The following is a 16,352-nucleotide window of genomic DNA, read 5'->3' as shown; positions in this document are numbered from 1 at the left end:
CGGTGAGGTTATTGTTGCCAATACTGTGGGTCTCAGCTATGATTAACGATAGCTTGTTGCCGCAGTCTTTTCGCAGCAAGGGTTCAGGAATCCGGAGAAGGGGCTGCGACGTAAATGGAGAGAGAGACTAGACAAGAAATATTAATCTGGGAGGCATGGGGGAGGCTCCACTTTCTAGAGAAGTGGGCTCTCCGAATCTCCGGATCCACAACTTTTTATTTGCTGGGAAGCACATTGGCCCTTTAGGAATGCAAACAGGTACAGTTTGATAAACAGGAAAAGATGATCGGATGATGGGGTTAGGGGAAATTCCCTCAGCTGTTCAGCAGCAGGTAATAATATGCAGATTTTCAGCCCTGCTGAAGCCCCAAGGTCCATCAGCCTTCTGCGCCGTCAGCAGGTGCGAGCGGCGGCTGCCGGCCCCGATCACCCCTCATGGCTTCTCCACCTCTCCCTGCTCCTGAGGGGCAATCGGGACCGGCAGCCACCTCTCACACCCACTGCCAGGAACAGCCCTGCTCGCACCCGCTGCTGGCGATGGCCCCAATCGCTCCATGCCATCAGCAGGTGTGAGCAGGGCCGGCGCAGTCAGCGCATGGGAGCGGTGGTGGCGGGACCGGGGGCCGCGGCAGGAGAGGCCGGGCAGGGGCACGGAGGATGGGCCGAGACCCACCCCTGTGCCCACCACAGCCTCACAGCCCACAGTTCCTTTTAAGGTGCACGAATTCGTGCACTGGGCCCCTAGTAAATCCATAAAGGATAAGGAGAGTCAACTTTCTTACTGTTGGTAAATTACAAACATGGAAATGGAGAAAATGAGAAAGACCACTGTGATGTTAAACCAGGGGTATTGTGAACACATGGGACTCGAGATAGATAGATAGATAGATAGATAGATAGATAGATAGATAGATATAGATGATAGATAGATAGATAGATAGATAGATAGATATAGATGATAGATAGATAGATAGATAGATAGATATAGATGATAGATAGATAGATATAGATGATAGATAGATAGATAGATATAGATGATAGATAGATAGATAGATAGATAGATAGATAGATATAGATGATAGATAGATAGATAGATAGATAGATAGATAGATAGATATAGAAATAATACAGGTGTGTGTGTGTGTGTGTGTGTGTGTGTAAATACACGTGCACGCACACATTCCCTAGCTCTGTCCACTGAGATGGCCTGTGAGCAGCTATGCCTGGGTAGCCACGTGCATGCTTAGCACTCACATCCTGGCTGTTGAAAACCATTCTCCTCTCCAAGAGGCAAAGGCTCCTTGGAGAAATGGCCGGCTCACAGGCTGGGCAGGCAGAGGACAGGAGGAGCCTGGGAGATCTGGTCCGTGAAGAACATGAAGAAGGGCTCCAGGAATGCGGGGGGCGTGTCGGAAGTACACAGAAGCCAGCTAGAGAAACTCCCACGGGCCCCGTGAGGGACCCGTAAACAGCAGTGTCCACCAGGTTCACCACCGACGAGGATCCGCTTTCGCCCACTGAATAAAGTAGGAAATGCCGAGGCCAGGGGATCTGAGTGAAGAGACGTGTCATGACAGCTGCATGTATACAAGATTCTGGACAGGACCCTTCACTGTTACAAAGGGCATTATCGGGAGGACGGGTGACACTTGCCTGGGGTCTGATGATAGAGGGTAAGTATGTATCAATGTTAATTTCCAAAATGTTCTATTGGGCCCACGTTGAAGTGTGTCCTTGTAAGAGATACATCCATGGCCCTGACTGGTTTGGCTCAGCCTGCAGACTCAAGGGTCCCAGGTTCGATTCCGGTCAAGGGCATGTACCTTGGTTGCGGGCACATCCCCAGTGGGGAGTGTGCAGGAGGCAGCTGATCGATGTTTTGCTCTCTATCCCTCTCCCTTCCTCTGTAAAAAATCAATAAAATATACTTTTTTTTAAAAAAAGAGATACATCTATGTAGTCGGGGGTATTGAGACATTGTGTAGTGGGGGTATTTTTGGTCTACATTTTCCCTTCAAAATCTGTAATGGATGTTATTGCAAAATTAATATCTACTCATTTAAAGCGTTTACTTAAAGAGCGCCATTTTCTGAGCGGGACAAAAGTGGACGGTGGGCCAACCAGCCCTTAGCTGACCACGCCGCCTCCAAGGCCACGTGCGCTTCAGCGGTGGCTTGCCGAGGGCGAGGGCGTTCGCACACGGGGACAGCTTTAATGTGTCTATTGTAATGCACCGCTACTTTTAAGTTCATTATTGGAGGAAACAGGTGTCTTCTCTTAACCACAGCGAACGAAAGCCCTTTACAATATCGGTCCTCGGCCGTTCAAACCCCCACAGCTGGGACTGCTCCGATGAAAGGGCGGACATAAGAGGAGCAACACAGCGTCAAGCAAACAGACAACGAAACCGAGATCAGGAAAAGGCAAAAGCCCCCAAGTGTCTGCCTGTCTCCACCCAGTCCCTTGTCTCCGCACAGCTTTGGACCAGCGAGTTCTGGGCCACCAGGAGGACGGGGAGGAGAAAACCGCCCTAGGGAGACGGCCCCCGGGTTGGGGGGCACAGCAAAGGGTGGACCCTCTCACCTGCAGGTGTCCCAGGTGCGGCTGGGGGTGCAGGGGGGCGGGCGTCCCGGGCCCGAGACCCCGGACCCCGGACCCCGGACCCCGGACCCCGGGCCCCAGCGCGCGCCTTCTTCCTCCCCCTACCCCCACCCATGCTCGCGCCCACGTGCGCCTCTGGCGACCAAACCATCCCGTTACCAGGCAACGGGCTGCCCCAGCGGGAAGCAACTGAGCGGAATGCAGGAGAGAAGGCAGTTGGGAAGAAAGGAGAGCTTGAGCAGCAGAAATGAGCCCGGGTGAGAGCCTGGACGGGGTCAGCCCCTAGAGGGGAACCTGTGGTCAGTGGATGGGGCGTGGAGGGGGCCGCCTCCCCGGGCCTGGCCCCTCCACCCCCTAGAGTCTCTAGACCATCCCATCCAGACCATCCGGGTCTTCTCGACTAGCCGCACACCCGCACACCCGCACACCCGGCTCACCCCAGAAACATGCCGCCTCCATCCCTGCGCCCAGCTACAGCTTCCCGCCTCCAAGCCGCCGGCTCCAGCCGCCGCTGCGTGGCCCCGGCGCGCCCTCTGGTGGCCTCTTAGGGCATCGGCGTCCCGAATCCCCGCGCCCCGCCTCCCTGCTCCCACCGACACCAAAAGCCACGTCTGGTTCCGTTACAGAAAAGCTTCATCGGGAAAGGGATGAAGTCGACTGCGTCCTCCTTTCAGCGTCCAAGATCCTAAATTCCTCTGAGGGGGCAAAGGAAAGCGGCGGCAGCGGAACAGGTAAACCCTCCGGGACCAAAGCTCCCGGGGCAGGGCGAGGGCGTGAGGAGCGTGTCTGCCTTTTGACGACGGGTGTCGGGTCCATGGCTTACACCCACCGGCGCCAGGGCTGTGCTCCCAGCACGGGCGTACTCCCAGGAGCTAGTATATGGGGCAGATTAAGAACAGCCAAAACAGCGCATCCCTCTGTGCCGGATGTTGTTCAGAGCATTTAAGTGCATCAACTCGTTTGATCTCACAACAGCCCTCTGAAGTAGGTACTACCATTATCCCCATATTAGGAGTGAGGAAACTGAGGCACGGAGAGGTCCACAAACTCCCAAGGTCACACAGGTAGCAAGTAACAGAGCCCAGTGTTCAGTGGGTTCGGTCCAGATCCAGGCCTTAAACACCACACTGTACTCTACTGGTTCGCTCAACACCAAACAGGACCTGTTGATTTTTTTTTTTTTTGAGACACCGGAAAGACATATCCTTTTTCCAAAAGCAATACTTCTTTTTTTATTATTAATATATTTTATTGATTTTTTACAGAGAGGAAGAGAGAGGGATAGAGAGTTAGAAACATCGATCAGCTGCCTCTTGCACACCCCCTACTGGGGATGTGCCCGCAACCAAGGTACGTGCCCTTGACCAGAATCGAACCTGGGACCCTTGAGTCCGCAGGCCGGCGCTCTATCCACTGAGCCAAACCGATTTCAGCAAAGCAATACTTCTTATAGTAAATATTTATGGGCTAATATTTAGGGTATTCTGTGCGGAGGGTGTTTGAAGTAACCACAGAGCTCCATTGACAAGCTCCAGCTAAGCGTGCCAAGGGCGTGTGTGAATACCCAGCCAGCAGGGCAGTCGGAACATTGGAGTCTCTTGCCGAGGCTGCAGGCCTCTCGGAGGAAGCAGAGCACGGTGGGTGGAAGGCGCTACCTAGCTGATGGGCCAGGCTCGGACCCCCAGGGCACATAACCTACATGTGGAATATGGGTAATCCGGGCACAGAGGTGCTGAGAGAAGGGGTGACCCCGAGAGCCGAGACCAGCACGGGATTCCCGCACCCAAGACTTCCTGTGTGCACTGAGCTTCAGAGTAAATCCCCAGACCTTTACTTAACCCCCTCCACGCCATTCCACCGTAATTACCTTGTTTCTCACTTCTGACACTCCCAGAGGACACGGCTAGCGAATTCACGTCTAACGTAGTGTGAACCCTAGTGCATGCACTCCCGGGAGCGTGAGCTTCTTCAGGGCTGGGCCCTGAGCCTCTCCGTGGTCTGCACCCCCCCAACCTCCACCCCCCAATACTGTGCCTGTCGCAGGGGCCTAAATGGCCGTGTAGATTGTGTTCGCCCTCCTGTACTTCTATGATTCTTTCTCTTCCGATTCCAGAATTCCAGAACTCTCTGTGGTTTTTTTTTTTTTTAAGTATTTCTTTCCTTTGGAAATAAACAGCGGCCATAAGAAACTCATAAGAAGAACAAAAACTTACTTGAATAGCTTTAAAAAAAAAAAAAAAAAAAACAGAAAAATCCACCCCTCTGCCTGCTCTGTACTGTCACTGAGTCCCCTGAACACTGCTGGGGAAACACTCACTCTGAGTCACACCACGCAGCTCAGTGCTGTTGGGGAAACTTACTCTATTTCCCAGAAAATGCTTTTCCAAACCCTCTCCAAGATGACTATTTCACTCTCCGTGGGTCCACGCCTCTCGCCACTCCCTCTCAACTGGTCACAGGATCTCACAGTACAGGAAAAAAAATAGAAGCAGTCAGACCCACACTCCTTCACTGCGGCTTTCAAATCTGCGAGCCTACCTAGCTGGGTACCCACACCCTCTGCCTTCCCGTCTCAATCAAAGGTCACGGCCTGCGAGGCCTCTCTCTGCTGCAGTTCCCACTCAGCTTCCGCAATCAGCCTCCCTCGTTCTCAGAATCTCCTCCTGCCTGTCTCCTATAGCTCCAGCAGCCAGCAGGCCCACTACGTGCTCCCAGGCTTGGAAAATCCTTCTTGCTCTTCACATCTCTCCCAGCATGGACCCTCTTCCATTAGGCTCCTAGTCGCTCCCATAGTAAAACGAGAAAGAAGGGCCTGTCCTCCGTGCTGGACAGACCTCCACAGTCCGCTCCCTTCTCAAGACACTTCCTTTGGGCTCTGTCCTTGTCACTGCACAGAAACTGCCCTTGGCCCAGCCGGCGTGGCTCAGTGGTTGAGCGTCGACCTATGAACCCGGAGGTCACGGTTCGATTCCCAGCCAGGGCACATGCCCGGATTGCGGGCTCGATCCCCAGTAGGGTGCGTGCAGGAGGCAGTTGATCAATGATTCTCTCTCATCATTGCTGTTTCTATCTCTCCCTCCCTCTCCCTTCCTCTCTGAAATCAATAAAAATATATATTTAAAAAAAAAAAAGTATTTCCTGTGGAAACAGGATGCACCTCCCACTGGATTTCTAACAGGAGTCTCAGGGAACAACACGACAGCAGAAATCACATCCTCCAACAAAGGCTCCACATGGCTCCACATGGCCTCCCCTCCCCCGGGCACTCCCCGAGGGATGAGGCCACAGAGAAGCGCAGAGGAAAACACCATGGCTCCAGAACGGTATCTCAGGGGGCTAGACCCCCGGGGCTCACGGCAGGGCGAGGCGAGATGAGAGAAACTCTGAGCGGAGTTGCTCAGGGCGCCCGTGAGCCATCTGAAAAGGAGCGGCATGGGAACTGTAAGCATACCGTGGTCAGGAAAGAAGAGGTGGAGGGGGGGACTCTCGTTATAAGTGACACAAAATCTAGGCCGGTGTATAAACTCCATGTTCTTTCTTTACAAGCTTGTATTTGCTTAGCTAAGTCTTTAGGTTTCTTTGGGCCCCACTTCTCTTACTTGGTTTTAGCAAAAGAAGTCCTGTATTTTGCCCTAACCGGTTTGGCTCAGTGGATAGAGCGTCGGCCTGCAGACTCAAGGGTCCCAAGTTCGATTCCGGTCAAGGGCACGTACCTTGGTTGAGGGCACATTCCCAGTAGGGTGTGTGCAGGAGGCAGCTGATCGATGTTTCTCTCTCATCGATGTCCCTCTCCCTTCCTCTCTGTAAAAAATCAATAAAATATATTAAAAAAAAAAAAAAGAAGAAGTCCTGAATTTCAGCCTTGAACTTGCAAGGCCTCCTAATGAGACAAAGGGAGAAGAGGGAGGTGGCGGCTGCAGGTGCCTGAAGGAGATGGAATTGTGGGCAGTAAATCCATGAAGAACCAAGTTGGGCTGAAATTATTTGCAATAACAATATCCTAGCTGTGTGTTAAATGGCTTTGTGGAAATGATGGTTACAGGACAAAATTAAACATCATAAAGCTTCACAGTGTGAAAACAATATAACTAGCAAATATCATAACAATTGGGGAGCAGCTGTGGGAGGAAGAATGATGCTCATTTTCTCATAACGGTGCTCTTGGCAGGGAGTAAGTCAACACTGAGTACAATAGAAATGCTTGTTATTAAAAAAAATTAAAATTCCAACCTCATATCCCTCTTCCTGGTATATTTTCATTAGTTTAGAGTGCTCTCCGAGGAAATAATCTCTCATGTGGTGAAAAAAAAGATCTGAATACTAGCAATAATTTGTAGTTTTTATTCTATTAAACGTAAATTTGATGCCATTTATTTTCAAGTAGCATGTGTAACATGACCCCACGTTCTAAAATCATTCTGTTTTTTCCACATGCATGCCTGGCGGGGTTGGGGGGGGAGGTCGGGGGAGTACTCCAAGTTAACAACAGCTCGCTCTGGGTGGTGGAATTCTAGGATTTGCACTTTGATCTCTCCGAGTACATCAGCAGAGGCTGTTTTAGGGTCTGAAGAACTTTAGGAAGCTTTGCTGCACTGGTCCACACCTCCATCGCATTCCTTTTCACCTGAGGTCAGCGTCTCAGCTCCCATTTCTTCCCCAGTCTGATGCAAAGCTGAGCAACACCCCAATGCACCTGCTGGCCCTGCCTGCCCACCGCCCCCCCCCCCGAACCCCACCCCCCCGCCGTGAAGGTGGAATTCTTCAGTTGGCTAAATGGCTCCAGGCTCTGGGCCCGAGTTGCCCTCTCAGTGATGAGGGCCAGTGGGCAGGGAGGGGTCATACTTTGCCACCAGCTTACGGAAGATCGGGCAGTCTGGCAGACTGTCGTGCCAAAGAAGACGTGCTGACCTCTCTCACAACCTTCGCTTCAGGCCCTGGCCAGTTTGGCTCAGTGGATAGAGCGTCGGCCTGTGGACTGAAGGGTCACGGGTTCGATCCCAGTCAAGGGCACGTACCTGGGTTGCAGGCTCCCTGCCCTGGTCAGGGGTATTTGGGAGGCAACCAATCGATGTGTGTCTCTCACATCGGTGTTTCTGTCCCTCCCTCTCCCTAAAAATCAATGGAAAAAATGCCTGCAGGTGAGGATTAAAAATAAATAAATAAATAAATAAATAAATAAATAAATAAAAATAACAAAAGTAGATATTTAAAAAAAAAAAAAACCTTCGCGTAGGGCAGAACTTGTCAGATTAGGGCAGTGGTCGGCAAACTGCGGCTCGCGAGCCACATGCGGCTCTTTGGCCCCTTGAGTATGGCTCTTCCACAAAATACCACGTGCGGGCGCGCACGTACAGTGCGATTGAAACTTCGTGGCCCAGGCGCTGAAGTCAGTTTTAGGCTCTCAAAAGAAATTTCAATCGTTGTACTGTTGATATTTGGCTCTGTTGACTAATGAGTTTGCCGACCACTGGCTTAGGGGGCACATTTTCTCCTAACTTTCATTTCATCCAGACACTGCATTGTTTTTAAATTCTAACAATTTACCAAGTAAGGGAGTAGCCAACCATTGGAACCAAGGGGTGTGTGTGTCAGGAAATGTGTGTAGTCTCCCCCTGATGCAGCTCTGCAGCCTATTTTCTGGGAGGGAACACGCGGATCTTTACACGACTGTAAGAGCGTGGCAAAACTCAGGCTCCGTCAATCCAACTTGTTTCCCATGATAAGGAGAAAGAATATTACATGGCTGTTTCATGGGCACTAAGGCCCATACAGTAGTTTGCCACGGGTCTCTCATAACATGAGGATTATTAGTATTTTTACCAAAAACATGCATATAGTTTATATCCCAGAAACAAACAAAAATATTTGGCCCTGACCAGTTTGGCTCTGTGGATAGAGAATCGACCCGCAGACTGAAGGGTCCCAGGTTCGATTCCGGTCAAGGGCATGTACCTTGGTTGTGGGCACATCCCCAATAGGGGGTGTGCAGAAGGCAGCTGATCGATATTTCTCTCTCTCATCGATGTTTCTAACTCTCTATCCCTCCCCCTTCCTCTCTGTAAAAAATCAATAAAATACATTTTTTTAAAAATATTTGAGTTTTTGAAAGTTTCAAGTTTGGTGTTACAAGTCAAACCACTTTTACAACCTCAGCGAGATACTTTAAGTGAAAACAATTCTTTCTTAAACTTACTATGTGACTGGCCTTGGGTTCTTCCTAATGTGAACCTCAGATGCTCATCACCTCTTCGCCTCACCACCCAGAACAGGAGACTGCTTCCCATGACAGTTGCTCAAAAACAAAACTTAGAGAAGAAACCACACGGTTGTTCCATTTTTCTTTTCAGAATACGGCTGCATAGCAGAATCAGAAAATCAAGCTCAACCACAGTCGGCACTGAAAGTGAGTATGTTTTATTTTCTCCAAACATGTTTGCAAAAGGCTGGTCGTTTTCAGAAATAATTTCTCAATGCGTATGGGTTTTCCACAAGAATCTTCAGGAAAATGCATTGGAGTTAGCAAGCATGGCGAAGACTGTGCGTCACCTGGCCTTCCTGGGGTCCTTCCTGCTAAATGGCATCTTCAGGGATATTAACACAAAGCCATGACAATTCAAGCACAGGTTCGCCTCCCCGAAACGCTCAACCCCACGCCTTGTTCACTGTGTTACAGGCCCTGCAGCACCAACTGGAGTCGTTTCAGGCTCTCCGCATGCAGACTCTGCAGAATGTCAGCATGGTACGTCTGCTCACGGGAAATATCCAAACAGAACCGATCATCCACATGGATACCTGAGGACCCCGGGCCAGTTGGTCAGCAGATACCGAACGTAATATACGAGAGGCCACAACATTCCTAGGCTCAGCATTTGGGGGAAACTATATTCTGTTATATATACTCGGATATGAGACAAAAAGAAATAGCGCTCACTGGTGTGTTTGTTTTTTTTTAGACTGACTATATATAGTCTACAGACAGGGACTCTCATTATAAATGATACAAAATCTGCCTTAGCCTGTTTGGCTCAGTGGATTGAGCATCAGCCTGCGGACGGAAGGGTCCTGGGTTTGATTCCGGTCAAGGGCACATGCTGGTGATGCTGGCTCCATCCCCAGTGGGAGGTGTGCAGGAGGCAGCCAATCAATGATTCTCTGTCATCATTGATGTTTCAGTCTCTCTCTCCCTCTCCCTTCCTCTCTGAAGTCAATAAAAATATATTTTAAGAAAAAAAATAATAGCCCTAATCGGTTTGGCTCAGTGGATAGAGCATCGGCCTGTGGACTGACGGGTCCCAGGTTCGATTCCCATCAAGGGCATGTACCTTAGTTGCAGGCACATCCCCAGTAGGGGGTGTGCAGGAGGCGGCTGATAGATGTTTCTCTCTCATCGATGTTTCTAACTCTCTATTCCTCTCCCTTCCTCTCTGTAAAAAAAAACAACAATATATTTTAATAATAATAATAATAATAATAATAATAATGACAAAATTTAACCCAAACTGACTAAGGGGGCAAGTGCACTAGCAGGGGGTAACTGAAAACCCTAGGGATTTTCACTCGGGGAAGGCTGAAGTCACGTGATCAGGACTCAGGTCATCAAGGAGCCTGTCACGCTCCCTGTCTGCTTTCCACAGTAATGGATCCTCAGACTCCACGCAGTGATGGAGGGGCTGCTAGGCGTCCCACACCTTTCTCCCTCCAGATCCCAGCCAGACAGAGAGGGGACCATGCTTTTCCCTCTTCCCAGTTTCTACTGAGGTTCCCGGCCTGATTCTGATTGGCCCAGGCCCAGTCACATAGGGGCTGGAACCAATCACGTGCCAAGGGAGGCAATGCCCCCACTGGTTAGCGCTGAGTCACCTACCACGCCTGGAGCTGGAGGTGGGGTCAGTATCACCAGCGCTGCATGGACTTGACCCAGAAGGAATGCAGGCTAGCGTGAAGAGGAGGTTTGGGTGTAAATATTGGGGCTGCAGAACACAACACTTATTCACTAAAGACTCGATATAAACTTCCCCCCAATATTTTTGTACTAAAAGCAATTTCAGGGAAATGGGAAGAGAAGATAGAACTCCTGAGGGTGACAGACTAGGTTCCATTCTGATGTCAGAGGTCAGAGGTCTCGGATGCATTCAACAATGTAACAATCAAACATCTAAAACTATTTGAATATACTGCATAAGATTTTATTGTTTTCCTACGTTTAGTCTTTCTAATTTTATAATCACATAATAAGGGGATCACTTTATTAAAGATATATTTAATTATATAGATCACAATAAGTTAAGTTTTAATTTATATTTTATGTGATGGGAAAGAATTTTTACATGTGGGAAATTAAAAGTTATCTTTTAATTATACTAGTACTCCTGGACATTCATAAGTTTATAAACCTGAAATCAAATTCTAACATTCTCGAATTATCTTTTTAAAGGTACAATCTGAAATCAGTGAAATACTGAACAAAAGTATTATTGAAGTAGAAAACCCACAATTTAGCTCAGAAAAAAGTCTAGTATTCAACACACACCATGAAAAGGTATGTTATTCTGTACAAAATCATTCTATAGTTGGGTATTTCAAAAATGTTATCACAACCAGTTTATCTCCAACTTTACATTTTCCCCTTCTTCACAGGGCGACTGGATTGTCAGAGAGGAAAAGAAGGAAATTCCTGTCCTGAAAACCCTAAAAGGCGTGCGTTTACCCCCATACTTCTGCAACATCCCCTTTCCCTTCGGAGCGTGTGTGAAGGGCATTTAACTTAGTCCAGATACCCAAAGACTCCCAAGTAAATGGAATACCAGGCAGTTGTTATTGCCTATCTGTCCACTTTTGAGTTTTTCTACTTTAGGATTGACCTAGACCCGGGGTGAATGCACTAGAACAGGTCCGTACCAGTGTCCCTGTGTCTATACTGATTAGCACTCACATTTTCAGGATACTCACGGCCCTGGAATCATCTGGAACTAGGAATGCAACCTGAGGGAGACAAATAGCCGAGAAATAGAAATATCCATTTTTCTTTAAACTTCCATTTGGCCTCTTGCTTCTATCTTTCCCAACCATCTGTGATGGTCTCTTGAGAGAGGTTAAATGTCTATTTCTGAAATTGAGGGGTTGGCCCATGTATCTCACCCCTGAAGGAAATAAGTATACTTTCTAAGCAAATTGCAAAGACCAGAGTTACAGATAGATTTTTCTGGAGGAAATGAATCACACTTGTTGGGCTTCTTTGCTGTCGATGTGATTAAAATGTTCGTTTGCTTGCAAAAACAAATCCTCCACAACATGTTATCTTAGTATGTTGGTCATGTGGCAAATGACAGCACATTTACAGGGTGCTTTTTATTGTTACTAGCCTATAGAGAATCAAGAAGAAATCTTCCCTGTGGAGAAAATTCATCATTTTGAGGACTCGAGGACTCTTCCTTCAAGGGAAGAAAAATTCAGTAGCGATACTGGCAACAGTCTCTCTCCAAGTGTAAATATTCCACCCCAGATACATTTCAAGGACATATTAACTCTAAGAACTTCAATGGATAATTCAGCCTCAAACGTAATTATGAACACTTCAGAAAATTCCGACATGTTGAAGAATTATAACATGTATAGTTTTCTAGCTAATGCACCTCCAAATGTTATGCCTCAAGCTGATACAGTAATTCTGGGTAATTCCAAAATTGCTGTGCCCTTCCCCAAGCAGGGATTTCGTGAAAATTTAGATGATATTTGCCATTCTATCAAGCAAATGAAGGAAGAGCTTCAAACGTCACAAGACAGGGAACTGGCGCTCACAAATGAACTTCAAACTTTGAAGATGGATACAGATGTTCAAAGTAATACTCCATATGACCTGTCCCCCATTCACAAGGACAAAATTAACTTTATTAAGGGTGAAAATATGGAAAGTAACTTAAATGAAGATATAAAATCAAAGCGAATTTTAGAATTAGAGGCATTAATAAACAAATTACTCCCACTCAGGGAATCAGTGTCAAAATTCCATCTGAATTTTTGTAGAAAATGTAAAAAACTGTCGAGGAGTGAAACACATAGGGGAAAGAAGAATGAGAAAAACAATAAAGAAATTCCTATCACTAACAAAAATACTGCAGATTTAAAATTCCATTCCAGACTTCCATTTACACCGTCATTCTTTGACTCAACAAAATATGAAATGAACGACAAAGAAAGGCAACCACTTGTAGTAAAACGAGGACCAATAATATTTGAAAATGAGAAAGCATCCAAAGTCAACTCCATGACTGAGCAGTGTGTTGCAAAAATTCAGTACTTACAGAATTACCTAAAAGAATCTCTGCAGATACAGAAAAAAGTAGCAGAGCTGGAGAATGAAAATCTAACCCTTAAGACCAAAATAAAACCTCTGGTCTTTACCACACAATCTCTGATACAGAAAATTGAAATATATGAAAAGCAACTTAAGGATTTGGTTGAAGAAAAGAACACTATTCAGTCCCAATTAATTAAGACAGAAGAAGATGGCAAAGAATGTATTAAAGAATTGAAAAAAGTAATTAGTCAATATAATGTTCTCCAAGGACAAAATAAAACTCTAGAGGAAAAAAATAGTCAACTTTCTTTGGAGAAACAACAAATGATAGAAACATTAGATAAACTGAAAAGTAAAGAACAGAAAACTCAAAATGATATGGCCATTGTCAATAATGAATACAATCGAATGAGCATAGAAATGGAATCAATGAAAACAAATATTCTGTTGATACAAGATGAAAGGGAAATGTTAGAGAAGAAAACCTACCAGCTCCTAAAGGAAAAAAGCTCGCTTGAAAATGAACTAAAAGAAAACCAGCTGGAGATAGTGCAGCTGAAAGAGAGAGAAAGATTGGCAAAATCTGAACAAGAGGCACTGCTTCAAATAATAGAAACAGTCAATAATGAAAAAGTTAGTCTTGCAACAACATTACAAGAAGCTACTGCTGCCAGGCAAATGATGGAAAGAGAAATTGAGAACATTCAAACATACCAGTCTACAACTGAAGAGAATTTCCGGAATGAAATAAAAAATGCAAAATCAGAAGCAAGTATTTATAAGAATAGTTTATCCGAAATGGGCAATGAATGTGAAATGTTATCAAAAATGGTCATGGAAATTAAAACAGATAATCAGATTCTAAAAGAAGAACTAAAAAAACATAGTCAAGAAAATATAAAATTTGAAAGCAGCATCAGTCGACTTGCAGAAGACAAAATACTTTTAGAGAACTATGTGAGAAGTATAGAGAATGAGCGGGACACCTTGGAGTTTGAGATGCGGAATCTTCAAAGAGAATACTTAAATCTAACTCAAAAAATGTGTGGCCAGCATGGTGATCTATCAAAAATGGGTTACATATCAAGAAGAGAGAAATTCCACTTTGACAACTATGATACTTATGGAGACACCTCTGGCCCCAGGAATAGGCCTTTAGCTCCTGAATTGAAAGGTATGTATATTGTGGTGGATTCATAGAAAGTAAGATTCCTTTAGCCTACTGGGCGATAGTCAGAGGACAGTAATAAGAAGGAAACTTTTTCACCTGGCCCATGTGGCTCAGTGGTTGAGCATCCTATCTAATAAAAGAGTAATATGCAGATTGACCATCACTCCAACACACAAGATGGCTGCCCCCATGTGGACACAAGATGACCACCACAAGATGGCCAGCAGGGGAGGGCAGTTGGGAGGGACCAGGCCTGCAAGGGAGGGCAGTTGGGGGCGATCAAGCCTGCAAGGGAGGGCAGTTGGGGGTGACCAGGCTGGCAGAGGAGTGAAGTTGGGGGCAAACAGGCTGGAAGGGGATCAGTTAGACATCAATCAGGCTGGCAGGGGAGTGGTTAGGGGATGATCAGGCTGGCAGGCAGAAGCGGTTAGGGGCAATCAGGAAGGCAGGCAGGCAAGCAGTTGGGAGCCAGCAGTCCTGGATTAAACGGGCAGTCAGACATCCCTCGAGGGGTCTCAGATTGGAGAGGGTGCAGGCTGGGCTAAGGGACACCCACCCCACACCCGTGCACAGGCCTCTAGTTGAACTATAAAGCAGGTTCAATATATGGTTCAATTCCCCATCAGGGCACATGCCTGGGTTGAGGGCTTGATCCCCAGTAGGGGATGTGCAGGAGGCAGCCGATCAATGATTCTCTTTCATCATTGATGTTTCTCTCTCTCTCTCTCTCTCTCTCCTCCCCCCTCTCCCTTCCTCTCTGAAATCAATAAAAATATATTTTAAAAAGAGGAAACTTTTAAGATGAATACAATTTAGTTTTATAGGATTTGTATCCAATTTATTATATAGTGGAATTATTTAACGGTTTTGCTCTTTTTTATAAAATTCATGTTATTGTATTTATATTACTTCTATACATTGTATATGCACAAAGCAACTTTGGGAGGGAGCAGGGTTTTTTTTTAATTATTGTTTTTTTCTGAAGTATATGCAGCACTCCCACCTTAAAACAAATTCTTCTTTCTTCCCAGGAATTCCAAGTAAACTGTATCAATTGTTTCCGTCCAAGAGATGTAAATAAATTTCTAAAATCAATGTTTCAACATCCTTTGTGCAAAAACTTTTTGTCTACAAAATAATTTTAATTTGCTTCTACATATGACTACATTAACTCTGTAATTTATTATAGTAGACTAGTTTTTAATTAGAAATTGGAATTTTATATATTGTATCTTATACATTATGTGTTATATATTATACATTGTATATTACATAGTACATATTGCATATACATTCCAGAACTGTGAACAGTATGCGATGTCACCCAGCTTGTAGGCTATTATGTTAGCCTCACAGTTCCATGAGTTCTAGTGGAAGACATGAGACACCTGGGTCAGCGGTAGAGGACAGTTTGTTACAGCAACAGCAGTAGCCAGAACATTAGCTTTTTTTGCATTGGCTCTCCAAGGCCCAATTCCTATAAACAGCAGGAAAAGGACCTCAGTCAGTTCTATTGCAGGAGAGAGCTCTGAGGTTAGGGAACCCAAATCTATATATATAAAAGGCTACTATGCAAAGTGTCCCCATGGGAGTTCAACCGGGAGACTGGGAGTTCGATCACTCGCTCTGATGTGCGCTGACCACCAGGGGGTGGCTGGAACAAAGGAAGGCCCTGGCCAGGCCTAGTTTGGGGAGGAAAAGTTGTTTCACAGGAAACTACCTAATGTTACATTTTCAAAATTAAAAGGAGAGTCAATAATGGTAAAAAAAAAAAAAAAAATCAATGGTGGTCACAAATAAAGCACCCTCAAATAAAATGTGTATGTATGTGTGTTCTTCCATCATCTTAAAAATCTTAATTTTTCTACATGCTTCACTATTGCATTTACTGGTTTCTGCATCCCTTTTTCTGTAAATTGACACAACACATATATGTAAACTCTAGATAAACTCTGCCTGCTCTCCTACTCCTTCTTACACCCTTCGGTCAGGCATTAGAAGCAGATTCCCATCTGTGAATGTTACACGAAGTATGCATTGCTATGAGAGGCACATTAATGAAAGCTACAGCTAATAAAGGCAGAGGCAAAATGAGCAATTATTTAGATCTTACTAAAATCTGAAATTATAAGCCTCTACCTCAAAAGAACATACATGTAAGACTTGTTGGGTAAGATTTATCAATGTTCAACTATACGAATTTTATGCAGTTTATGCACCTGTTAAAACCACTCCCGTTCTGAAGACACACATATTCCCCTTTGAATTACATTATACCTTTGT

The 16,352-nt window shown here is 45.9% G+C and overlaps 1 protein-coding gene across 1 annotated transcript; it reads left to right on the top strand.

Annotated features, from left to right (window-relative positions):
- Positions 1 to 155: 155 nt before the first annotated feature.
- CCDC110 (coiled-coil domain containing 110) lies at positions 156 to 15,150 on the top strand (the record flags this gene model as incomplete). The annotated part of the gene is made up of 8 exons (XM_079779359.1): positions 156 to 258; positions 3,006 to 3,332; positions 8,949 to 9,004; positions 9,275 to 9,340; positions 11,036 to 11,140; positions 11,239 to 11,349; positions 11,963 to 14,072; positions 15,101 to 15,150. The coding sequence occupies 8 exons, from the start codon at positions 156 to 158 to the stop codon at positions 15,148 to 15,150; spliced, it is 2,928 nt and encodes a 975-aa protein (XP_079635485.1).
- Between the last annotated feature and the right edge of the window lie 1,202 nt (positions 15,151 to 16,352).

This window comes from Cnephaeus nilssonii (assembly GCF_951640355.1).
Source record: "Cnephaeus nilssonii genome assembly, chromosome: 8".
NCBI classification, from domain to species: Eukaryota; Metazoa; Chordata; class Mammalia; order Chiroptera; family Vespertilionidae; genus Cnephaeus; species Cnephaeus nilssonii.
This window is presented reverse-complemented; position numbering and strand designations above follow the sequence as displayed.